Below are 27438 nucleotides of genomic sequence, written 5' to 3'. Positions count from 1 at the left end.
AAAGTTATTGTTGGGATGAGATGGATGCCTGGATGACATTTTTCTTGTCTACCAAACCTACATTTAGAAATGAATCATAACCCCCAGTGCTCTCAGTTGGTATATATATTCATATTTCATAATGTAGAGGCTGTTGCTTTGGCAGAGTGATTTTTATTTTTGACCAATCTGAACTTGAGATTTGCCTGTTTCTCCAAACAACATGACTCAGAAAATAATTTTAAAATCTAGATTAATAAAAATGGAAAAAGAAAAAAAAAAAGATGTATCATTTAAACAGCCTGGCAGAGATCAGTTTTGGTTGTCTGCACGCCGTGTCATTTATACACAGACACACCATTATCCATATACACACACACACACACACACACACACACTCCCCTGAACCCTCCAACCTCTGAGTGATGGCAAGAGTGAGAAGTGATGTGAGGAGTGGCGGAGAGGCAAGAAGTGGGAACGTGTGGGGGAACCCCTGCTGGGCACGGAGACACATGCCTGTGCACACACACACTCACGCACAAAGACACACACACACACACACACACACACACACACACACAGATGTCAGACAGAGCCCTGCAGTCCCACCTTTGACACTAAGCTTCCAGAAGCAGGGAACTCTGGCTCATCCCCGCTAACATAGACTGGCAGGTGAAGCTAAGCGCCCTCTCTGTTCTCCTCTACTCCTCTCCCTTTCTGTCTGTCTTCTCGCCTTTTTTCACCTCTGTGTGTGTTTCTTTCTTTCGCTTACTTTCTCTTCTATTTCTGTTTTCCTCTACCCATCTGTTTCTTTCTCCAAACCCCCCACCCCCCCTTTCCTTTTCTCTCTCCTCTCTTCTCCTCGGAGGCTACAGGCTGGGGCTGAACTCATCTGTCAGGATCAGAAAGGGGCTGGAGTGACGGGAGACTCCTGTTTCAGCAAGATAAACAGCCAGCACAGATCAAAATACTCTCCCTTAAACACACACACACACACACCCCATACATGTACACCTACACGCGTGCACAAAGGCACACACACGGCACTGGTGATCCATCTCACACAACAGAGATGTCAGATTGAGGGTGTCAGCTCCCTGTCAGCTTAGAAAAGGTGCAGCATCCAAATTCAGGAGGCACCTGGTTATTTACAAAGTTAATCATGAAAAATTCTGCTAAATTTGGCCAGAGAACTCGGGCTGCTCGTGATTGACGGTGACCGAGCAAAGATGCAGATATAGATCTTTAGTAGAGACAAACATATTTTTGGACGTGGCACAGAGACATCTGTATTCGCTTTGACTGATATGTTGAGAGCAGCTGAATATCTAAAAAAACTAACTTCCTTCTCTCTCTCTCTCTTTTTTTTTTATTGCAGACGAGAGCTACTTCAACACTTGCCAAGATGACAACGGTTGCCCAAATGTTCTATTTGATGTTTCGAGCCTCAAGAGCAAGTGGGAGAGAAAGAGTGAGACAGAGGGAGAGAGACCGAGGGAAAACAGAGAAAATAAACGGCAAAAGGAGAGAGGGAGAAAGAGGAGACTGAATGAGAGGAGTGGAAAAGAACATTAGCTTGAGAGATGCCAAGTTCACTATCTGCCAGCCTGAGGTGTGTGTGGTCCCGGGTGTTGTAGTGGCAGTGGAGGGGGTGGAGAAGGAGAAAGGGAAGGAGGGGTGAGGCAGTGGGTGTCAGGTATGTCTCTCTTTCTATCCAGGCACTCCAACATGCGCTTTCTGCTGCAGCTGCTGCTTGCCCGGATAACAAATCATTCCCTACAGCGCCTTCTGGTAACCTCGTCATTCCCACTAATAACATTTGGAGATGCTAAGCTTGTAAATTAGCGAATCTGGACCGAGGAGATATTATTTATGCTTGTCTCCCATCCTGAAAGACTTGTCTTGATGGGTAAATTGTGTTTAATTCTTGGAGGAAGCCGTTTTTTTTTCTGCGCCCCAGCATGAGATGAGATTAATCCCTTGACAACCTTTGCGGGCGCACTTCAAAATTGCTCCCAAATGTCACTGCCGCTGCTGCCACTGCCGAGATTTGCAGAGGGTGGAAACAGGGAAGAAACAAGCACCGTGCAGAAATGGGGACACATCCGATGCACATGATCCTCCCCTGTATATACACACACACACACACACACACACACACACACACACACATTCTTTAAATGTGCTTTCTTTCCCTTCTTAGCATTCACAGAAAAAACACAACACACACAAACTCGAGGCACAAGCCATCGCCCGCCCACACACACAGACACACACCTTGCACCCTCCTATAGATTATGTTCTTGTTATACTGACACACATACTGTCGCAAATAAAACTGTATCACTTCGAACTGTTTGAGCAGCGACAGCAGACACACGCATTCACACACAGGAGCAGTTGTCCTAACACACACACAACACTTACAGCTTGTTCCCCAGATTGCCTTTTACTAATTTGTTCCCTCTGAGTGAGAGTTTGTCTTTGATTTAATATTTTTCTTTATGGCTCTTGGTGAAAAGACGGTTTTAGATTTATTTACCAAGAAGACAGACAGGGCCAGAGAGGCCCAGCAGCCTGGAGCTGCTTTTTTATTTGCTCATAAATTCACGCAGTTGAGTTTAAAAACTGGCAAAACATCTCCCAGTCATCTCCTTGGAGCTTTGAGGGGCGCCCATAGGCTTCATATCCCAGCTCACCCTCACCCTGGTGGGGTATGGTGGACAGGTTTGGCCTGAGTGATGAGTCCTGGTCCTGGTTCAAGCTTCCCTGCAGCTTCTAGATCAGCTTTCCAGAGGGAGGGGTCGGGTGGGGGCTGCGGGCATCTCTTTCTTAATGACCCAAAGAGCTGCAGACATACCAGCTGTCAGCACACATCCGCCTTCTCCTCCATCCCTTCCTCTCTGTTTGTTTGCATCTTCATGCTTTCTCTCTTTCCCAGATTTTGTGTTTCTTTTTTTCTCCCCCTCAGTTCACAACTAGGATTGGAGGGGCAGAGCAGAGAGAGGGGGGAAAAACAAGAAACGCACATAATTAGATTGTAAATGCTTCATGATATTTGAAGACTTCAAAGGACACAACTGAAACGATGAGCGACTTTTGTGTGTGTTTGCGCTTCTCTGCTGACAAGTGCTTGTGCATGCAAGCTTATTGTCCTTCTTGCGCCTGTTTATTATGTGGATCCACATGCGTGAGTGTGTTCCGCATTATCATTATCAAAGGTGGCTGCTGACCCGTCTTTCTACCAGCTTTGCAGCAGTAAAAACACTCTGAAGATTGTTTCACACCCGCGTGTGAAGAGTTCAACAGGAACAGCAGCCTGACTGAAAACAATGAGCTTTAATGTGTTAAAAATGAGTTGCAAAGTGCTGTTACCCAAAGTTGCACTGACATCTGACCGCCACATTCAAACACAAAATGACACGCGTGGCTGTTTTCATGCAACAAGTCATTTCTGGTAATTACAGTTATTTGCAGCAGTTGTCCCTACACACCAATTACTCCCGTCTGGGGCATTTCTGTGAGAGTGTGTATCTGAGCTTCGGGGGAAAAAAAGCAGAGTTGAAAGCAAACAATTGTCATATAAAAACACTAAAACCAAAAATTGGGGAGACAATATTTTTCATCTGTCAACTTTTCCTCATCATCATCAGAGGCAGGAAGTTAACCTCTGACCCCTGGCTAGAGAGGATTAGCCAACTTCCTGTCGGCTGGGCGAGCGTCCAGCTCAATTTCTGCCACATGTTCATTGTGGCCGCATTTATTTTTGGACGAACTTTGATGAAATATGTTACATGATAAAAAGAGGGGCTTTAAAGTTGTTTTTACAGCGCTGAAGAGATGTCATTTAAACAGAACATCATCCATAAGCTGAATAACAAGCAGGGATGTTCGTTCCGTCCCTGCTCCTCCATCCCTCTGTGTGTGCGTGTGTGTGTGTGATGTCTGTCTGTCGCTGTCTGAATGTAGGCTGTGTATCTGGCAAAACACACTTTACGAACGCACACACATGCAGAAAGAGCTGTCCTCTTGCACACTAATGTTTATTTATTGGAACATTTTGGAGTTGACATACTTCTGCCTGTAAATTGACAGCTTGGCACAATGTTGAATGGAAAAGCTCGCTGGACCGCTACACTGACTCTCCGCTGATTGATTGAAAGATGGAGAACGGCAGCCTTGGAGCTGTTCATATTAATGAATCAACGATATTCTAAACACTAAAAAATGCCTTATTAAAAACTCAAAACATTTCTTTATCACTCAATACTATAGGATTCCAATTACAACTAAAAATACTCTGCCAGTCATGCAGGAGTGTGCGCACCAACCAAAAGGGTTTTCTGTAACCTGGCAACCCAAACGTATATAAAGCATTGATAATCATTAATAAGTCAAATTTGGTTAAAAGTTTAATAAGGTATGTTATTATAAGTAGGTTCCAATAATTGGTTTAACACTTAAAGACAACAACATACTGCAAAATGAATTACCTTATTTCTTTAATATTATTTTCAACTTCAGCTGAATTAACTAAATCTTTGTTTAGATTCCTGGGTGTCTAAGAGGTTAAAACATCAGTTTACAAAGATTTAAAAAAAAAAAAAAAGCACCATAAAATAACTTCAGCTTTTCGAAATAACTGCTGAAAAGACAATCTGACGGCTGTAAAGTGAGAATTTTCCACCAATGACTGCACTTAAATGTTGGCAAACCACAGAGATCTGAATGGCAAAGCAGTGTTAATGGTGTATCATCAGATCTTTCTAATGCAACATTGACTGTGTCAGTCTGGGACTTCATATGTTGAAGTTTTTCCACAGACCTGCTGTCCTTGGCTCAGCACGCTGGGAGTCGTCTGCTGAACTCAAGCTCTGACAGTCTTTAAGCTGCTGTGTTTTGTGGTCAGTGTGGTCTCTCACTTTGTCCCTGAGGCCTTGTAAAGAGCCTCACCCACAGAGCTGCTCAGCCACACTGCGCTCCATCCACAATACCACAACTCACACATCTGTCAAACATGTTGGAGTTTCGAAATTTATGTCCAGGACTTAACGGGAGAACTGGAAGTCTCACAGTGTTAGGGTACAAGTTACCATTGCAAAAAGCTTTCATTACATGCGTCTTTAAGATCGAAGTGACTTTGATTCAGACTGAATTGGATCATACTCACATTTTCATCTGCTCTGATTCTAATTCCATACCTCAGGAAGGCTCAAAAAGGCTAAAGCTCAGTTATGAAAAGGTAATATTAACCTTTAAAGACTCAGTTTGATTTGACTGAACAATCTATTATTTCATAATCATTTTTCTTTTATCAAAGCATTGGAACATAACAACCAATGACATGATATAAAGATAAACTCAACCAATTGTGCATAATTGTTGGAATTTCCCTTTTACAGCCATGAGCTTGTCATTATCTAAAAAGCATGTCACTTACATAAAAGCATTCACTTGAATTCATTTCACAATATTGTTTCATACTGTGAAAGAGACTGGATTGGAATTTCAAAGAACAACGCCCTGAAAATGTTATTCAGACACTACCGTCCTTGCGGCCCAGAGATGATGACTGACACATGCCCTTTAAACAATCGGCCCAATCCCCCTCATCTTTAGGAGTTATGGGCCTAAATCTACTCAGAATACACAGCTCAGTGAGGGTGTAATCCCTCTGAACATCAGAATAAATCCATGCTATATCCGCTACATGCAGACCAGAGCCAGGGCCATTATGGTGGGACTGAAGAGGAGCAGGAGATGGGTCAGTGAGGAGTTCTAATGGGTCGCCTATGAATGCACATTAACACCAAGCCATTAGGACACCTCCATCCAGGAAATCCCTCTGACCCTTGTGATGCAACAGCTGTCCGAAGTTGAAACTTTAAACCTACAATCCCTCTGCTTCCTGTCTCTCTTTTCCTTTTTTCTCCCTCTCCCTCTTCCGTGCTCTGGCTGGACTGTCCTGGATTTGTCCCAATTGAAAAAGTCTTAACAATTCCACACAGGGCCCACAGGCATGGAGACGGAGCCAGCTGCTCATATTTGGTCGCAATGAGAGGGGACGCAAAAGCAGGGGAGGACAAATATGTGACGACAACCGAGAGGGCAGTTCGTCTTTCACACAACCTTTTGCAACCTCTTCTAAAAATAAAAGATAAATAGAAAACAACAAAGCTGGCAAAATCAAGTTAATCTCTACTCTGATTCAAAGTCAACTGTCAGGACACATGGCTGTCTGCTGCATGGCTCGTGGCGTCTGAGCCCCTGTCTGCAGACCATGCACTCTGGGGAAATCCATGTCATATTAAAAAGTCCAATGCAAAGAAAGGAGTAAGTGGGCCTTTTAATCTTGGAGCAAAGTGAAGTGACGAGAAGATCAAATTAAAAATGCAAAACTTAAGCACTTGGTCTCTCTCCCCCTTGCTCATTCGTTTTCTCTGTCTCTCGGCCTTTCTGAATAAGCAGCCAACAGAGTCTGGAGAGGGGGACTGAGGCCCCTGGGCTCTTTGGCTCCTTGGCTGGACGACAGTTTCCTGGCCTGAAGGGGTCAGCGGTGGGCTGTCTGAGAAACTGGCAGCCATTGGGGTTCCAGAGGGGATGTTTTTCAAGGGTGGGGGAGGAGGGGTATCTTGTGGCTGGTTGGCATGGAGCGGACACTGACAGTTTCCAAATAGCCTTGTTCCTGCCAGGGCCCACTGAGGTTTACACAATACGCTACACACAAGAAAAGACTACAGGCACTTGAGGCCTGGTGCTATAAAGCCCCTGACAGATTCATAAGAAAATGATAGGGTGCCTTATTTATTTAGGGTGTTTGTACTGTAATGTTTCACAACTCTCAATACTCCAAACAATTATATGCTGCGACATGGGTATGGAGAGTATAATTCCTGGTAGAAAACAGACTTCATGAATCTCTTGATAATTGCTTTGAAGAATTTCCCAGAACTTATTTAAATCTTTCTGGTCTGTAACTCTTGCAGACTTTAATATTCATTAACCCGTACATGCTATGTTAACTCTGCACCTCAGTAACATATGTTTCTTCACTGATGAAAACTGACCTCAGCCACTTACAGAGGCGGGATTTAAAATATCACTATTTGGATCCTAACTTTGAATACAGTAGGACCAGAAAGGTTTATATTGCGTTTGCTTTGATGTCAGGATCAGACCACACGACGTCTGTCTGCTAGTGAGCTGACGGATGTGGAGCATTAAGAAGGAAAATGAGCATCCGGACTGGAAAATGCAAAGAGGAAGATGACTTTAGTGACATTTGATCCACCTCACAATGTCCCAGTAACAAGATGATTGAGTAGCATGTTCAGGAGCATTACAACAAATCTGTCCCCACCATGAGGATGTCACTCTACACATTACTGCTGCTTAACATTACAGAAACTTACAGAAACCAGTATCCTGGAACATAACCTGAAACCTGCAGGGCAAATGTGGTTGATGGTGCCCCAAACTGGGAAGGTGTGACTCTGTGACTGAAAAGGTGACATGCATTGTGTAAAACAGCCACAGTGGGACAAATGTCAGCATTTGTCCATTTTCTGCTGTCTGTTATTAAAAACTCCTTCCAGCTGTGCACACACAAGTGAAATAGACATTAAAAAAATAGTTTTCTGCAGTAGAGCTGTGAAGATGCATCTTTGGCTGGACAATTATAGGGAACCGACCTATCAGCCTCTGCCCTGGTCTCCAAAAAAGGAGAGTGAAAAGCAGAACCCATGAAAACAGGGGCTGATTACATGAAATCTGGATATCCCATCTAACCAAAAAACATGGTAATTCAGCTGTAAATAATGCAGAACACATTGTGATCCGAACGGTATTGGATCACACCCAGCTGAAGCTACAAGTACTGTATATGCAGGAGCAGCAGCAGTAAAAATGAAATGAGAAAGAACGATCAGTGCCTCTACTGACCTGCGCAGATCTGAGATAGGAGGAATACTTAATAACACCAGGTGTAAATGCAAAAAAGCTGTGGATCGGCTGTTATTATCCAGGAAATGTCTGCTGATACAGATCACATGCTCATCCCAGGTGTAAATGAAGCCCACTGTAGATTTTACTCTTTCACACTCGTTGCACCAGCTGGGAAGGGAAAAGGCTGAACCTACCTCCACCGCAGTGACGACAAACAGTTCCACGTTTGCTGTCATTGAAAAAAAAAAAAAAAACCTTGCTGGGCTTGTTGATGGTGGTGTCAGGTTGACCTGTGAAGCCACCCCTGCTCCCTGCTGCCTCTTTCCTCATCACCTGAAATGTGAAAGATGGCAAGGTAGGATTGGTCAACATGTAGCCTGCCATGTCAAGTTCTGTCCACCTTGACAGACAAAAATATTATGTAGTCTGATGGTGGCATAAGTGTGTTTTTGCATTGAAAACCTGACATCCTTACACTGCACACTTGCACAGTATCTCTGCTCGAACCTGTTGTCTTTTCCAGTGTGAACTTATTTACAGTCTCCCACAATTCATTTAGTCTTTACAGTTTATATTTTCTTCCATCCTGACATACAAATTTCTGTTCTCATATTCTTTCCTCCTGCCTTCTACCCATTTCCCTTCACATTGCTTATCCCGTTATCCTTTTATTTACTTCATTTCCCCCCTCGCCTTTTAAAGTTCCCTTTTCAGCCTGCTTTACCTTTACTTGTTTTACCGCTGTCCTGTGTCTTATTCCCTTTAACCGAGTCCCCTTTTAATCCCCGTGGCTCCTTCATAAACCCTTCTTACCCCTCTTCCTCCACTTATTCCTTTTACCCATGTCCCTGTGCTTCTTCGTATTTCCATATCCCTGAGCCGAATCCCTTGTCCCCTCTCTTGGAGCCTGTTGTATTCCCTGTCTCTCTTCTCATCCGTTTATCACTGGCCCTTGTTCTGTTAATCCCCGAGGGTTTTGTTTATTTGTGTTGGAGCTGCTTTTACAGCTTGCGACTGACCCCACCTATTTTCTCACCAGTCATTTGAACAGCAGGGCTGCTTTGCAGCTACTCCACCAATTAACATACCATTAGCATAATATTTGCATGTGTGCATTAGGGTGTTGATGGGAAGAGAAAATAACAGTTTTACAGGGTTTTTTTTTTTTTCGTGTTTCAAAAAAATATATATTTCATTGGAATGACGTGCAAGCGCCCACGGGCTTCTTTATCTCGCTTTGATACTGCTGCTCAGCAAACAACATCATGTTTTCAAGTTCACTGTGAAAAGTTATGTGGCTCCTGTGTGATTGGCCCACCTACACATTAACATCTGATGATCGTTCCAATCACTTCTACTCTTCTAGTTTGTTATATCATAATTAGGATTTTATCAAACTGTTATATATCGTACATGTTGGTCTTTTTAGCCCTTTGTGGTTACATAAATACAATCAATGAAAAAGTGAAACTTTATACACTGTCTCATCTATTCAGCTTTGAATTGAATCAGAAAAGGTTTAGACGATGTGTATTGAGTGCGATGGTTCTGCAGTGAGAAAACACAGCTCACTGAGGTCAAAGGTGAAACAGAGGGGCAAAAGAGGAGAGTAAGAAAGCAGCCTGCCAGACAGGAGGTCTTATGAATGAAAGGAGAAACGGGCACAAATCACTGAGGAAGAGACAGAAAACAATGGTGAAAAGAACACACAGTTCTATGAGAGGAAATGAACAAGTTCATACATTTTGATGGAGACAGACAGGGAGAGAGGGGTGAAAGTAGGACAGCCGCTTCTGCTGAAGCCGGTGAGTGTTCATGTGAGAATGGCGGCTGAGCAGAGGGGCGACGTGTCAGGGGCGTTGAGCCAGCTTCCCCAGTGTCGATCAGCCCGCGGGCCTCGCTGTTCCGCTGCGTGCCACGCCTGTCCCTCACACACCGCCGCTCTCAGATCTGTCACATTAGGGCCGTCGCTCAAACACTGACGGCGCTTTGTGATTGTTTGTCTCATGTCATGCTGATTACTTTGCTCACTGAAACCTGAGTGAAGGAAGGGGGTGAAGTTGCGGGGAGGAAGTCACGCCCCGGTAATGAGGCTAATAGCCGCTTGGTCATCGGCCACATTTTCTTCAACCCTCCCAGTCGTGGTCAGAGGCTCATGTCGTGTTGAGTCAACTCTTCTCCCCTCCAGAAACAACCGGCACCACACACAACTGATTGAACACAATTTGTCATTTTTGTCTCTAAAGACACAGGGACTGAGCAATGCTGTCATCTGATAATGTGATATGTGCTACATGTGACCTGTCACACTTGTAAATCTTCTCGCACTCAAATCAAAGAAAATAAAGTAACAGGATGGCCATCTGCCAAAACGATAAGAAATATATATTTAATATACCATATGCTTGCATATCTATATTTTATTTTGCATCTCAGCATCGTGTTACTTTATTTTTATGGGTTGAGTGCAGGCACTTTCTGATATGGGATTACTTTATGGACTCTTAATGCATCAGCCACCTAATATTAATGGCCAGGCGCGGAGCCTCTTCTCACTTATTTTAACATCAGGTTGAAAATGAGGAATGACTGATGAAATATTTGAAAAATTCTGCAGCTTAAGTAGTTCGCTGAAATCATTTTTATGAGACTTTTATGATCGCCTTTTCCTGTTTTAATGATGCTGCAGTTTGTGTATACATTAGTATGTTAGACGGGGGATTAGCAGGGCTGCCAGAATCAGAGATGAAAGAATAACAATCAGCGCTACCAGATAAACATACATTTAGAATAACATGAGCTTTTTTGGGCCTGAATTTGTAATTGTAAGGTTTTTTTTTTTATTATTCTGTTTTGCTATAATAGAAGCAACATTGTTTTTAAAATAGAGAACTCAGTAGGTTTGTATTATTATTATTATTATTATTTAACTGTTTCAAAACTAGATTCATTGGATCTTAGCCCTTCACAATCACATTGATTCTTAGTCAACCATTATGATGGAATTCATTAAGAAAAAAATATTTTTATCAATCAAAAATATAAATAGCATGTTCCAATGCAGTCAAATGTCATTATAATGAATTGGTTCATGTTTTTCTGTTTAATTCCACTCTGTAAAATTCTGTGTGTGTGCATAGTCCTACCTGGTGCATTGTGAACCGTGTACCCACGCAGTAGAAATGTACTTACATATATATATATATATATATATATGTATATATACACAGTACATGATATCTAGCAGGCCTGTTGGCCCCGGCTGCTCTGCTGCACTCAGCTCTAGCTGCTCTTCTCTCTATAATCCCTCTTCTTCATGAATACATTAACGCCGCAGCCTTAAACTCAGCTTAGCTGGCGGCTCAGCGTCACAGCACATCCTATTACCGACTTTAAATCATTAATGTGACATCGTTTTCACTCAATTTCCAAACACCCACGGTCGAAAACCGCACGTTTCACCGTGCCGGTGCAAGGAGAGGGCCGCGTTCAGTCGCACGGCCCGCTAGGGCGCATGCGCCGACGCAAAAGTACGCAGGTGCGTCTAATTGACACAAGTTTCCACTTAGAAGAAAAAAAAGTTAGAGCTAATTAAATTATAATGGAGAAACATTCAGATGTGAATACGTGTTTGCTGAAATAGTCTTTGTCTCCACCATTGTGATGCCAGTGGACAGATCTGATTTAAGCTGAGCTAACTCTTACAGTGCACCTTAAGGTGCGTGCGTATGTGATTAAATCTGTGAGTCTCCCCCCGGCACCTCATGTACTGCTGACAATAAGGGAAAAGGATAAACCTGAATCCCCTTTCTGCTCCTCAACTATTCACACATAACATTTTCTCAGGTTTTTGCCTCCAAGCTGCCACTGAAAAATTCACAACGCCCAGAGAACAACTTAGTCCTTCACTCACCGCAGGACTTGTGGATCTTGCCCCCATCCGTTCCTCTTTATTGCATCAAAAGGGCTTTTTTGTGTGTGTGAAGCTGCTGTAATTAGCAAAGCGCGTAAAAATCATCTCCTCGGAGTGCATTTAACTGTTTTTATGCGCGCAGCGCGTCGGACCGGGCAGAACATATGGACATATGGATGGGAGAGGGGGGGGGGGGGGGGGGGGGCAGTGCTTTAAGGGGTGCGCTGAGTGGGGTTTGGTGTTTTTAACCCTTGAAAGTGGAGGCATGAACGTCATCTACATCCTTAAGCGGGCATCAATTAAAGATTTGCTTTTAAAGCTGCGGCAGCAGCGCGGGGCAGCTGGCACCAGGAGGAGAGAAACAGCGAGAGCGCGCAGTCTTCTCAGTTTGTGTGTGTTGTTGTTGTTCATGTGACTCCACACACACACACACACACACACACACACATACATACCTACTACAGACAGCATTTCATCACTCACCCTCCATCCTTTCTCCCCCAGTGTCCCTCGTTGTGCGTAATTAGGTTATCAGGTTGCTAACGGGCCGTGATTCGGCTCCACGCCTCCCAGCTGGCCCTCTGATTGGAAGGGCAACAAGGTGGATTTAACATAATTAACACGCTGGTATTGAAATGACTGAACTGTGTTGGAGCTGCTACCTCTCCATCATGGTTCACGTGTCACAGAGTGCAAGACTTCTTATATCAGTTGTTCTTAATTCCCTTAAAACGGATTTATCTCGCTTCATGTAACAGTTTATATACATTATTTTTTTTTCTGATGTATTAATATCCCGTAAAGAAGCCTGGACGCATTCACGGTCCATGTTATTTCTGCAAGTTTTCCATTATCTTCTCAAATAATAAGGATGGCGCAGAGTATTTGTATGTGTTCTAAGTGTTGGAAGCGTAAAGCCATCGTGTGAATGTATGTGTGGAAGGGAAAAAAAAGTGACCAGGACCAGCACAAGTTTTACCGAACACATTGCTGTCTTTATTAGAGCCTTGTCTGGCAGTAATACTGAAAAAAAGTGAACTTAGAACAGATGGTGGTGGCAGCCCACAGCTTTTTTTTCCTGTTTTTCTGTACTTCTTTGATATTTTTCTTCATTTTTTTGTGAGAGTACTGCGACTCCTGCTTTTCTGTGGCATGGATAACATCAATAAAAGAGACAGTAGGGAGAGAAAAAAGAAATATACAACTTATATTACACTGTGTTATGAACAAAATATAAATCTATAACTCTATGTTATATTTACATAATTATCTTTCTTGATTTTTCAAGTTGAGATGGTAAGATTTTTTTTTTTTAACTTGTAATAATTCTTACTTTGTTTTGAGCTCCACTCATGACTTTGATTGTCTTAAATAATATTATCATCATTTTCATCATCTTGATATGGGGGCAGACCTTGCCAGCAGGGATGATTGACATCTTAATGCCCCCCCGACCCTGCTGATACCCTAAAAATGGACTGATCCATTTGGCCCCCTCTCTCCAGCATTGGGTTAAGCCATGGTGTGATAGCAGGGGTGACTATACAGCAAAATTAAGACCCAGAGGCTCATCGTGTGGCCTGTAGCAAGAATGATTGTGGGGATCATCACACGCTCAGCACACCTGAAGAGTAGTCATGGCTCCTGTAGCATCACGTGGAGCTAAAACAAGGCAAAAGGCTACTGATGAGAAGTGACTTTAAAGATACTGTAGATACGCCTGGTCGCCTCACACACTTCACACAGTGGAACATCCTGAGTGGATCCCAGTAAACACTGCTTTCCTCTGATTACAAAACGAACACCACTGCTATCACAAAAAACATGTACAGGATTTTAAATCCAGAAATAAACTAGATTGCCAGAAAGAGAAAAAGGACAGCATATGATTTGTTTGGCTGTCACGATGGTCTCCGTGAAATGTGTGTGTGTTAGTGTGTGTGTGTATGCATGTGAGTGTGTGTGTGTGTGTGTGTGTGTGGATCCCAGCATGATGTTCCACTGTGTCTGGTTGAAGCAGCCAAACTAGTAAAGAGGATGAGGGTCTTTGTCCACAATAAACTTTTTCCAAAAGTGATGAAACTGATCCCCCCCCCCCCCAAAAATGTAAAATAAGAGAGGAAACTTCACATTATACATTATAATAACCATTACAAATAAAATTATCATAATTAAAAAAATCATGTTCTTCTTTTGCTCTGACTACACAGAGTCTGAGTGCTTTTTAGAAATGGGTATGGACATGAAAAAGGTTACGCCTTCAGCTCGGAGGAGGGCTGGCGTCAAGTCTGTCAGTCCAGCTCACTGTCCTAACTCCGCCTGCCCACCCATCCGCAGGATTAATACAAAACAAACGCATCAAAAAAGAAGGGAACAAAAAAAAAAACAAAGAAAGGTAAAATGACAACTTTTGTTTAGATCTAAATACCTACAGCTAAATATAATAATGTTTCATTGACTGTCATAGTTTCATATGGTCATAAAAACCCAATAAAGAGGAGAAAAATAAATTATACTGTACATAACTTACTAAACTTAGGAAATGTTGACCATCCTTACAATTATTGTTAATAATATTATTAGACTAGAGGCAGTTTGAAGAGAAATAATAAAATACAGTATTCAAATACAAACAGAAACACTGACTGGCTGACTTCACCTCGGCTCCGCCCGCTGTAGGACAGCAGGAGGACGTTGATTGAAGGGAGCAGGAAAACACTGAGGGACAGACCAACAGTTGTGTGTGTTTGAGTGTGTGTGTGTGGTACGGTAAATACCAGCTCCCTGTCTTTCTCTATCCTGGATATTTTTAAGCTTCTTTTTCGCATTGTGCAAAACGCCCCAGAATGTGAAAAAACACACACACACACACACACACTCAGTTGTTACGAGCCAGGTCGTATTGATGTTTTTCCCTGGTCGGGATCAAAGACAGGTGGACAGGGCGAGAAGAAAACCGGTGGATTGTCTCACAACACAGTGCTTTCGTTTCTGCTCTGTGACACAAGAGGGACTCCCCTTCTCCACACCCTTGAAAATCCACCTAAGGTGGGACAGTCCACGCTGCACTGGTCAGTCCTGACTGGACCGTCCCATCAGATTCCAGCTGGGAGTGGGCAGTCACAAAAACACGGGTGGGGTCCGCTGGCAGCACACTGCGAGGTCGAAGAAAAGATATCTTTTTGTTAAAAATAAACATGTCTGATGTCTTTCAGGTGCTTTACAATAAAAGGGGAAAAAGAAAAGTCTCTTTTTTCTATTATTATTCAAACTTGTAGCACAAAAACAACAAATCACATTCACAAGCCACTTATTGGCACCGTGTACCTGAGTGAGAATATTATAGAACCAAAGAACAAAAAAAGCTGTTTTTTTTTTTAAAAGTGTCTCTTGATAATAAACAGGTCCGCCATCTTAAAGTGTCATCTGTTAGCCTTTGACAAGGTCCACTGCTCTGTCTTCCATTTGATATTGTCCCCTTTTCTACAAACAGGTGTAAAAGGTTGCTTTCTGAGTGTGATGATTAGTTCTCCTCACTCGTGGCGTTACACTCAATCTCTTGCAGTAGTACATGGATATTCCTCAGCGAGCTTCAGAGCTGGCTCGGTTGTCACTTGCGCCCAGACTCCAGTTTGTGTAACAGTCAGTGTGAGTGACAGGTCCTGTGCTTCAGTTGATTGATCAGATGCTGGTATCAGGACTCCAGTGGGAGGGGTGGGAGGGTCGGCTCTGCTAATAGAGTCCATGTTAGCCAGGAAGGGTTTGGGGGAGGGTGGTGGGTTTTTCCAAATAGGGACTCAAAAGTGAGGCAAAAAAGTTTTCTTCCTGATTGGGTGGTTTGGGATATTTAAGGGTTAACCAGCTGTGATTGGCTTAAGCATAGGCAGCTATCACGCCGTCCTATTGGGTGATATGGTTCTCGTTGTCACTGGCGTAGTCAGCCTCTTCGTCCTCGTAGTCGAAATCGTCGTACACGTCGCCGTTGCTGTCGTCCAGCCGGAGCTCCTCCTCTTTGATCCGTGGCTCCTCCCCCTTCAGGCCGGGCACATGCGGGTTCTGGTGGTGGTTGGGGTTGGGCTCGGGGCTGCTGGACATGCTCGAGTGCTCCGAGGGCATCTGGGGTGAGGGCATTCCTGCCATGGACAGGGCACCCGGGTACACCACGCCTGCTGAGGACAGGGGCAGCTGGCCCTGCTGCCTGTAGCCAACACAGAGGGAGAAACATTTCAGCATGTGACACACAACATTCAAGCTCTGCTGACAGTTTGACATTCAGTGTCCATAACAAATACTGAAATGCCTCTTTCAGCAGCAGGTTCTCAAGTTAGTCTGTGGGAAGTATCTTATTCCTTATTCCACCTTATTGTGGACTACTTTTACTGCACGGTTCTGTTTCCCCCTCTCTCCAGTCTTTGCACTGAGCGGAGCTAAGCAGCTTCTGGCAGTAGCCTGATTTGTGCTGAACAGGCTTGAGAGTGGTATCAACCTTCCCACTGAAGTCACTGCAAAAAAAAAAGTTCCACTGTTCTTTGGAAATGAAGGAATATTTACTTGCAACCTCTCCATGTCATCTGCATGTGTCTACTGGCTATGATCAGTTCAAAGAGGGTGTGGTTTGGTCTCTGTAAATTCTTTTCAGAGACCTGAAGCAGTGAGTAAATTACATGAAAACTAAAAATCGGAGGAGAGTCTAAAAAATAAACACGATTCTTAGTTTAGTGAAGCAGAAATGTTTTTATTTTCTGCTTTGACATCTTTTAATCATCTCACAACCATTAATGTTTATCTTGAGGCCTCTTCCCTGAACTGTTATTAGACAGCATGGTTTATTACAAAGGTGGAACCACAACATAAGCAGATTTAATAAGGAGTGTTTTCTATTTAACAAACAAAAATAAGACAGAAAATGCCGAGAACTGAATGAAAATGATAGATTTTTTGTTTAGAACTTAGATAGTTACTGTTTCAGCTGTAATTCCTGCTCTAATTTAAATTCCATTTAAACCACTTAATCCACTGCATCAGCTCAATACAATATTAATACAGAATAAAAATCTTATTCTATGTCTTCCACTATAAAAAATGTTTCATGCAGCACAATAAATAATGTTACCCTAGGCAGATCCCTTACCCAACACTGAAATATTGTCTCATTTCCTGTCTGCGGGACCTCATGATGGCCTTGTACTCGCCGATGCGCAGCTTCTTGCCGTCCACCAGGCAGGTGCGTTTGGGTCGGGGCTTGTACTTGTAGTCTGGGTATTTTTCCAGATGCTGCTTGCTGAGGCGAGCCTGCTCCTCGTAGTAGGGCTGTTTCTCCAGGTTGGTCATGGCTTTCCAGCGTGAGCCTGGACAGAGAAGTGATCACAGTGGTTCGCTTTGGTTATGTACTGAACCTGTTTGGAAAATGGATCCAAAAAGCTTTCCACCTGAGTTGAAACGAAATAAAATAAAAGCTGCAAATGCAAATTAAAGTATGAAAAATAACAGCAAAGCAATAAACATAAAAACAAACTATTAAAGGGAAGTTCTGATCATGTTATAGAAGTGTGATGATAAAAATCAGCTGAAGAAGTGATTCAAATTGACCATGTACGTCGGCGTGGATATCAAATTACGTCGTGTGTGTGAGGAACATGTCTGTGCGGCGTGCGAGGCTATTAAATGCCGTCACATGTCTGACCACATTTGAGGAATATGTATGCTTCCACACCCACGCACCAACTATGGTGGAAGTCGCATCCGGAAAGAGAACGTAAAAGACAGAAAACAAGGTTAATGAGGAGAGCAGCGAGGACGGCAGCTACCCATCTAAACTAATGAGGACTTCACTTAACCTGCTGTCATCTCTCTCAGCTCAGTTTCTGCTCATTGATCAGACCACTGCATATGTGTGTGTGCGTATGTGTGTGTAATCTCGAGCTTGTCCTCCCCTGTGTGTTTCATATCTGCTCTGAATTTGCACTTGACTACTGTATGTTAAATGGGTAAAAGCTGTCAGCACTTGGCTGTTCTCGCTCTTCCTCTCTCTGTTCTGCGATCTGTTAGCAATCGAGAGAGAGAGAGGGAGAGGAGGCTTATTAAAACCAGATTTCCCTGTGTTATAAAACGCTTAGGAGCTCTTTAAAATGTCAGGGCCGATCCCGGCGGTCTGGGGGAAATGTCACGCGGCCTCGCGCTGCTTGTTTAATGCATAATGAATTATATCATCATTTGTCGGAGCCATGCTCTCCCCAGCCGTTCATTAACAGCTGCTTACACGATGCCGCCGCCTGTAAGGAAATCATCCTGAGTGTGTATTTGCATGTGTTTGAAAAAATGGCAAACGCAACCCGTACTACACGCGTCTGCCTCTTCCTCGGGTTGTGTGGAGCCGCACATCGTGGAGAATTATGCGACAAGGCTGGGGCAAAGACTCGTGTCACCCACCACCATGTGTGTGCCTCTGTGCGGGATTTTACCGAGGATCTTGCTGATGTTGGAGTTGTGCATGTCGGGAAAGGCCTGGAGAATCTTTCTCCTCTCGTCCTTGGCCCAAACCATGAAGGCGTTCATCGGCCTTTTGATGTGAGGCTCGTTGCTGCCGCGACCCCGAGACTCCCGATATATTCTGGAGTCTGACACACTGGGGGAGCCTGGGGGGAAGGTAGGAGAGGCGGCCCAAAGTCAGATCAACTAAAAATAAGTACGGACATGAGCAGGTTGTTTACAAGAGGCTCCCGTTACAGTATGCTGCTTTTAAATCTTAACAAACCATATAAAAAACAACTAAATGATAAGAGAAATATGTTATACAAAACTGAAAATATTTTTCTCAGTTAATGAACAGTTGTAAGTGGTAAATTATTAACACATACAATATTGATGTGTAATCCCCTGCAGTACTGTGTCTGTGCTCCATTTTCCGATGGAAAACACATTTTCTATCCTTCCACTTGGCAGAACAACACACTTTTTCTCACCTTTATAAATGAATGTGTGTGTGTGTGTGTGTGTGTGTGTGTGCCTACCGTCAGAGTCTCCGCTCATGGTGAAGTCCAGCATGGCGTGGCTGAACTTGTCCTCTGACTGCTGCTTCAGCTGTTGACTCAGACTCTCCAGGGCAGCCTTGTCCTAAACAACACAAACAGTTTGCAGTTCCAGTCAGTCAGTGACTGAGTCAGTGGCTGAGAATATGTGAATGAATGAAACCAAGAACCTGCAGAGAAGCTGATTTACTTTTACACCCAGACGTATCATTCTTGTGGAGGATTTTAAGCACATTGATCGACTTTCTCTGACATTTATACCTCTGATATTGGTCGGTTCATAATTCTCGCTAAAAACGGCAACTGTATAACGTCACGAAGACAAATTAAAACCCAAACGAAACACACAAAACCAGCCCGTTCATGAGAAAATCAGCTTTACAGACGTGTCAACTCCATAACACAACAAAGCAATAAATAAAGGAATGTCACTGTTATTACCCTCTGATTTGAAATAAATCAGTTCATATTTTTCCATCAGAGGATCCAAACACAGAGAAAGCAGACAAATACTAGCAGCGACTTCGGCAGACAGAGAGTTTGTGTTTTGGTTCGTTTCAATGTCAGTTTGCGGAAATGTTAATGTCAGCATCAAATTGTTGGAGTGCTGTACGCCTGCATGCTCGAGCACACATCTGCGTGTATGTTTACATGTGCAAGAATGTTGATTACATTCACTCCTGTTTGGATGTTTACTGGTCTGCGTGCACGCTGTATATCTGTGTGCATAAGTGTGTGTGTGTGTGTGTGTGTGTGTGTGTGTGTGCAACTCCTGGCAGCCACCTGCGAGAGTGGAGTGCCGCGGCTTGCCTCTCTCTTGCAGGGGCCCCCGAGGGTCGACGCATTAGAGGGAGAGAGAACGAGAGAGTGCAGCACGGACGAGAGTGAGGCCACGCCGCACGGCCCCCTGGGTATTTATTACAACCAATAAAAGGCTGATTTACTGAGCATTTACATGCTTAATGCAAGCAGCCGGCACACTCTGCGCTACAACCTGACTGTTGACGAACACACGCTTGCGTGCGTGCACACACACACACACACACACACACACACACAGCAGTACACCAGCGCCAGCATTTTACAGTTTAATTATACGATTAGGAGCCGTACCCAAAACACTGTCGTCTTCTAAAACAACCTTCCAAAAAGTGTCCCTCTCCATTTACATGTGACCCTGGCGAGCTGGCTGGCTGGGTGTAGGGAGGGCAGAATGATAATGAAATGCATTTTCTCTGTTTTTAGTCCAACAGAGTTTAATCGTTAGTGATAATTTTTCCCCTCAGATTGGAATAAATACAGCTAAAAAGACAGGGAGGGGAGAATAAAAGCCAGAGATGGGCTACGGAAAATGTTTTTTTACAAGCCATTTAAAAAGTATTTTATTTTGAATGTATTTATTTTATTTATTTAAAAATGAGCAATAATCTGCCAGTGAGTTGGAATGGTCTGGTAAATTTTGTTTATAAATCTGGAATATTTAGGGAATTTTCCTCATTTCACACAAATGATCAGCCTCATTCAAACCTTTTTTTTCCTCCAGGAAAAAAAAAAAACACAGTACACAATATGTCTCACACATTTAGATTTTAAGATGAAATACGCAGCTACAAAAGGGCTTCATTCAGTGCGTACATCCATGTATCTACGGGTGTGTGTGTGAGGCAGAGACAGAGATGAACAGGGAGACAGAGTGGATGACAGCCTAGTCTGACATTAAGCCCCAGTACAGTACATGAGAAAAGTGGATTGAATGGCTGACACTGGAGTAGCGACAAAACTAATCCTCCGAGTATGTCAGAGATGACAGTGCTGGATCTGAAGGCAGAGAGCTCGCCGGTTTCACACTCGCACAGCACAAAGCCAAAGGGCCGAGGATGCGGGAGTCAGACTGAGTGCGTTGCTTTGGAAGCTGAGAAATGGTTTTCCAAAAAAAAGTTTTCTGAAAATCTGCGACTCAGAATTAAATAGAGCCCTGCCAGTGTGTAGTGTTTTTAACACTATCCCCAAAAATACAAAGCACCTTTTGTAGGTTAAATTTACATAAAGAATTATAATCATAAAAAATGAATTTTGAATATTTCATTGGATAAACCTATCAAAACAACATAAAATTAATAGGTGAATAAATCACAATGACAGGGAACCTCATTTCACTGAATTCATATGATAAATTCCATCAAATTAAGTAGAAATTACAAAAACAGTGGAATAAAACTGTTTATTATTTTATGATCCCCTGAAGAGTCGAACAGCTAATTCTCTCTCCATCTAAAGCAGTGAATATGATGTTCCCACAATTCCCAGCAGAACTGATCAAATTCCACAAATTCCTGTTTATCAGACTGAAGTCTTCATACTGTATCTACAGTATTTTACAATCTACACTGTGTTGAAATGTGGAGGATAAGACAGAGTGGGTTTGTCTTTTCGAAACACACGAGAGTAAAAAAAAAAAAAAAAAAAGGAAGAAAGTGAAAGACAGATAGAGCTGTTGAATGTCTGCTGCAAATGAATCGAGCACACTGCTGCTGTGTGTGTGTGTGCGTGTGTGTGTGTGCGCGCGCGCGGGTGCTCGCTGACTCCCAATGTGTTTAACAAATAACCACAATTTAGCCACGCTGCCGAGGAGCCGGCGCCGTCACTTCACATTAGTGTCTCCTCAACGCTCCGCTCTGCCACACACACACACACACACACTCTCGCACACATGTAGCCCTGCAGTGCGCCTTACAGACACACTCATTACCTCTGAGACGCCTCTGGTTTTACCTTATCTGGCCCTGTTTAGCTTCAACACATTTCAGTGAGCACATTGTACACCGATTTACCTCCTACATAGTGCAGTAGTGATGGCATATGGCAAGACAAATTATTACACACTGACAATGAGACGGTACAGCTTGTGTTGACTGGAGACTTTTTTCAGCATTTTGGGAGAATTTATGAATTTAGACCTTTGGAACCATTTGTGTTTTTCGAGATAAAATACACTAATTTGTATTTATTTGTAAGGAGCCCCCTATGTTTTGGCCGTGACTGATGAGTGGGAATCATCTGTCATAACAATCATAATATCATATTTAGTGTTTTACCAGGTGCAGCATTTTGAAAGCTCTCAGAAACACTTTTTTTTTGTTTCTGCAAACATTTTTATTCCAAAGGCCAGAACAAAAATACGTTAGGGTAAGACAAGCCTTCTTTAAGGTGATAATATGAACATTTAACTTTATGTTGTATCCTATTATTTCAAATTTCAGTTGATCTTTTGAACTGCTATTGCTATAAATTACTGCAAGCCTGAAGTTATAATGACATTTTGTGAGAATATTTTTTTGGAAAGCAAACTTGTGGTAAATACGTACTGCTGCATGTTGCATTTTAGGTTTAGGTTTTATTGAATTTTGTAGTGACCTCAGGGGCAGCTGTCACACTTTCACTTGTCGCTAAGGTTACAGCGCAATCTGATGCCACGTCCTGTCACGCAGGTGTAACTCAAAGTGGTCTACCTTGTCCGAGCGTCCATTGTTCAGGCTCAGGTTGCTGACGGCGGCCACCTTGGCGTCAAGGACCTGCTGCTCTCTCTTCAGCTGCTCCTTCATCTGCCGGGCCTCGGCGAAGGCCTTGGTCACCGCCTCGTGGTCGTTCAGGTAGGCTGTCGAGGACAGCGATGACAACAAGTCTGCTGAGACACGGACAGAGACACACGGAGAGGGCGAGCAAATTAATTTGGTTTTTCACAAGCTTGTAAAAATGACAGTCTCATTCCATTTGAGTGCGTTTATCCACTGAAACTGTCTGTTGATTGAAAAATAATAAAAGAGAGTAATAAAAAGTGACAAGTACAAATTTGGAAGAGCATTTTGCTTTTACAGTTGAGAAAATAAATGTGTGTGTGTTTTGTTTGGGAAGCTGGCAGGAGGTTTTCATCCAGAATAAATCTTCCCCTGAATCATGAGGTAAAGACATTAACATACACTTGATGAGGGGAGTTTACCAGCACATCTGTGTTTGTGTGTGTGTGTGTGTGTGTGTGTGTGTGTGCGCACGTCTCTCACTCTCTCTCTCTCTCTTTTTCTGTGTGTGTCTCACACACACTCACACACACACTGACCACTTGACTGTCGAGCCGGGCACATGAGTCACACTGTGCCCATAGCTACCCCCCCCCACTCACAGACACACACTGCTGTATATTCCACCCATTAAAACATCTCTAACACAGTCATCCTTTAAAACCTAAATCACATTAAAACATCCAAAACTCCTGTTTGCACACACACACACACACACACACACACTTCTGCCTCTTTTCATCTGAGCTGTGACAGCTCTGCTTTGAAAAGAGGTGTCCAGATGACTCCTCTTTCAGCTGAAAAGTCCTGCTAATTTCCTCGGTTGAGAACATCTGCAAATATCAGATCTCCCCTCTCCTCCTTGCCGCCTATTATTTGTATTATTTCCACAGCTTAGTCACCGATGAGGCATCTGAGGCATCTGCCCTGTGTGTGTGTATGTGTGTGTATGTGTGTGTTTGTGTGCACTGCTATCGCCTCTCTCTATCAGTCGGGTTATCTCTTAACAAAGAGCCGCGGCTGGTTTATGGGGCCTTTATCTGCGCTAATCCGCACTGCTAATGCCATCTGAGGCCAGATTACTAGCTTCAGATTGGTAATGACAGAGCCGTGAACTCTTTCAGAAGTCATAACCGGAAAATCTGGATGTGAGCGTGACCACAAAAAAAAAAAAGAAGTGGGGGGTGGAGAGGTGGTGTGAGAGGACAGAAGTGGGAGAGGAGAAGGGTGATGGAATCGGGTGGCACTCAATTTTAATCTGGAGTCAAAAAAAGAGGGAGAGGGACAGATAGATATTGCACACACGTTAATGTGTGTGTGTGTGTGTGTGTGTGTGAGTCTTGCTTAAACTGACAGTGATGCCAAACATCCAGACAAGTGAATGTGACCCAGATAGAAAAGGAGAGGAGTGGGGGGGCTCTCCTGTTTTCTCTCGCACTCTGCATACACAAGTTTAGTCTCTGAGCGCTGAATCTTTACAGACGGGCGTAATACATTTTTGACCACACGAAACACTCCGGCAGGGAGGTCAGAGGGAACTGCAGTATTTCATGACAGGGACAAAGACAAATGTGTGATTGTGGCAGAAGTTACAGGCACTGACAGCCCTTCAGTTTGGTTAGCGAAGGGAAGATGGATGGATGGATGGGTGGATGGAGTCAGAGAAAAAGGACCATGCCTCTGGGTTGGTAGGTGTCAAAAAAGAAAGAGAGGTGTACTGTGAAAAGTTAGCACACATAGGCAAAATGAAACTATCTTCAGTCTTCAGTCTTCTACAGGCGAAATGAACCCAGTTAGATCATCATTTCACCTGCAGACAAATGTGCGTGAGCACAAACTCTGTGATGGACAATTAAGACACAGAGGAATATATGAGCTTTATTTTAAATAAAAGCCTTTTTAAAATAATGGTCTATTTATTGTGTCTGTATTTATGGAAAAATAACTGAATCTAATCAGTGGTGAGATCTTTTATATACATGTAAATACAAACACTACTACAAATTAAAACAATGGGAACACAAAATTCAGAATAAAAGTCTAAGTTAAAATAAAGTTAAATTGTTATTACTGGAATAACACTGGAATATTATTATTATGAATACATTGATAAACTACACTGGATTATGATTGGTTGTGATTATGGGTGTCACCGTGACTTTATTCAGTGGACATAAAACGTCTAACTAATAATACCATCACAGGTAATGTTACATTTTTCTTAATTATGCTTACATCAAACACAGTCAGTTTGTCACTGCTTATTTGACCATTTGTTCGCTCATTTTCTTTTTATGTGGCTTTAAGTGAACATATGGATTCTTATTTAAAAGTAGAATTAAGTTCTCTGTTGTATTAAAAACTATCACTCGTAGGGTTTTGCCACTTTTTGGATTTCCATTGCATGTATCTGTTCCTGCCTGAATGTAAATAACCTGAACACACTTTCATACTCTGCACCACCCACCCACACATCTCCACAAACACACACACAGAAACACACACTGCCTCCCACATCAAACCGACCGCCTCTAGACTCTTTTCCAATTTGTCTGGCCCTTCTATCCCCCTCTGAACTTGCAACAGGAATCCTAATGTGACTGTGAACTGTAATAACAAATGTGCCGGTGACCGGGTAAACTCGGTGGCAACAGATGGGACCATGAGCTACAACATAACCGGGATCTGCGACACAAAAAACACTCTGGTCTTCGCCACACAAATAATTCAGCAGGGATCGCACACAAACTTTAAACACTGTAATCCATTTTTCTGAACAAAAAACATCTGGGACTGCAAATCCACTAATCTGATATTAAATCCGCTGATTTGTTGAAAAACAGTGAGATTAGCCAAGAAGTCAGAGAAAATGACTGACTATATACATAGGAGGAGGGGGTGGGATTGTGATTGTGTGCGCGTTGAGTGTGTGTGTGCTGTCATTGTGTCATTAATGCGGTGTTTGCGCTGTCCTGGCTCATGTAAGAGGCTTGCCTAATCTCATTGGTGATACCTCCTGTCTGTCATGTGCTCCTCTCTCTACTATTCCCCCGCTTCATCGCTCTGAAAAAAGTGTTAATCCCCATCTCTCTCTCTCTCTCTCTCTTCTTCCCTCCCTCACCTCACTCCTATGGCTCTCTGTCTCTTTCAGTCACTAATAAACACATAACAATGAAGCCGCCCCGAGGCAAACAGCAACATGGAAGAAAAACACAAACATACTAATTATAGCCTGTTACATATGTGTACTATTTGAACTATCAGTGTTGCGTGAAAAATGGATTAATAGTACAAAATAGTGATTCATTTATGTCATATTTTGTGTATGTGTGCATATGGCCGGGTATGATTATGGCACTAGCAACAATGGCAACACTGCGAAGAAAATGCTATTCTTGTCACTGCAGAGCTATCACTGTTTCTCTTAAAGATGTACATTATCATCATGTCTGGACAACAGTTATGCAGTATGTGTGCACTAACACACTGACTGGATATTTTGTTGTGAGTAGTATGTGTGTGTGTGATAATAAAGGACATTATAGGATTATTATCATCTACTTATTTAAATTTTAGTATTACTCTATTCATCTAATTAGATGCTGATATTAGTGAGGTCTGATTAGTAACTAATGTTAAAACCAAATCACCAAATCGTCCACCCATAGGTGGTGTGGTGGTATAATAATAATAATAATAATCTGCTTAAATGTTTGGCTGCTTTACAACATGTCTGAACATTGGACTGTTTGTTTTTTAGGTCCTAACTCTGTTAATAATAATTGTGATGGTAATCAGACTGAATTGCCCAGATTACTTATTACTGCAGGTTGCATTTGGTTTTGCCCGTGTATAACAGTAGTCATCCACCTTACCCACCAATATAATTTTCAGTCAATTAGGAAAATGTTATTGAGATTGGTAGGAGCAGTTAAGTGAATGCTTTTATTACATTAAATAACTTGGAATTGTCCTTTAACGTTCTTGTGGTATGTGTGTGTGCGTGTGTGTGTGTGTGTGTGTGTGTGTGTGTGTGTGTGTGTGTGTGTGCTGGATACTTCAGTCCACTTACCTATGGAGCTGACTCTGGATGGCGGTCCTCCGATGCTGGAGGGGGAGACGCTGTGCTTCATGGAGCCGGTGGGGCCCAGCTTGGCGGCGGCAGCAGCAGCAGAGACCTGTGGGGAAGTTGGGGGGGAGTTGGGTGACTTGCTCTCGGATGCCTTAGGCTTGGCCGACAGGTTCAGTGGCTGTGCACCCTCACTGTCCTGCAAAAACCAAAACAGCACAGTTTCGCCTGCTGTGACCACCGTAGGAATTTGGAAATGGGAGACAGGGGGTGGACCCCTCGCCCTCCCTCACCGAGACCACTCGCAATCGAGGCTTTACCACATACTAATTAAATGGGAGCCCATGCGCAGCAATCCAAGCCAAGTCTAGTGAGACAGATGACAAGGTGCATGCCACTGCCCGTCTCCAAACAACGTAACAGCCAAACAAAAACAAATAATCGCGCATTTTGACGCTGACCTGACATTCACATGCAGACTGACTTCCTAACACAGCAAAGTCACCCTTCAAACAAGGCAGACACAAGACGCTTCATGCACATGCACGTGCACAGGCCACATGCGGGCTCCAGCAAACATGCACAACCCTTTAAAGCTGCCCATCGACATGCTTCAGACAAGGTGGCGAGAGCAACAGTCAAACACCTGAGGAGGAGAACATCTGCTGAAATCATTCTGCAAACTACAGTGGCCTCCTGTCTGTGTGTTTCATAGAGGATAACACCTCCCTCGGACCTGCTTTACAGCTGTAAGAGATTAAAGACGCCACAATGACTAGATGTATCGGACAGCGAACAGAGCAGAGGACTGTCTGCCACTTCAATGTGCGCCTGCTCCATTAGAAACGTGGGTTTGGCTGTGAACATGGAAGTGTATGCAGTGAGCAGCACTTTCTGCCTCAAAGACAACCACACACACACTCACAGCCC

General features: G+C 43.2%; 1 protein-coding gene across 6 annotated transcripts in view; it reads right to left on the bottom strand.

Annotated features, from left to right (window-relative positions):
* Nucleotides 1–15632: 15632 nt before the first annotated feature.
* The window catches only part of sox5 (SRY-box transcription factor 5), a 121979-nt gene continuing 110173 nt past the window's right edge, over nt 15633–27438 (bottom strand). For 3 of the 6 annotated variants that reach the window (XM_026326943.1, XM_026326940.1, XM_026326942.1), the window contains exons 10-15: nt 26512–26707; nt 22374–22549; nt 18847–18949; nt 18298–18471; nt 16968–17184; nt 15633–16034 (exon numbers count right to left, since the gene is read on the bottom strand). In XM_026326943.1, the coding sequence (XP_026182728.1) occupies nt 15737–16034; nt 16968–17184; nt 18298–18471; nt 18847–18949; nt 22374–22549; nt 26512–26707 (1164 nt within the window). In that variant the 3' untranslated portion in view covers nt 15633–15736. The remainder of the gene's footprint in view (nt 16035–16967; nt 17185–18297; nt 18472–18846; nt 18950–22373; nt 22550–26511; nt 26708–27438) is intronic. The other 3 variants (XM_026326941.1, XM_026326944.1, XM_026326945.1) reach the window with 3 other exon arrangements.

Source organism: Mastacembelus armatus, chromosome 23, assembly GCF_900324485.2.
Source record: "Mastacembelus armatus chromosome 23, fMasArm1.2, whole genome shotgun sequence".
Classification (NCBI taxonomy): domain Eukaryota; kingdom Metazoa; phylum Chordata; class Actinopteri; order Synbranchiformes; family Mastacembelidae; genus Mastacembelus; species Mastacembelus armatus.
This window is presented reverse-complemented; position numbering and strand designations above follow the sequence as displayed.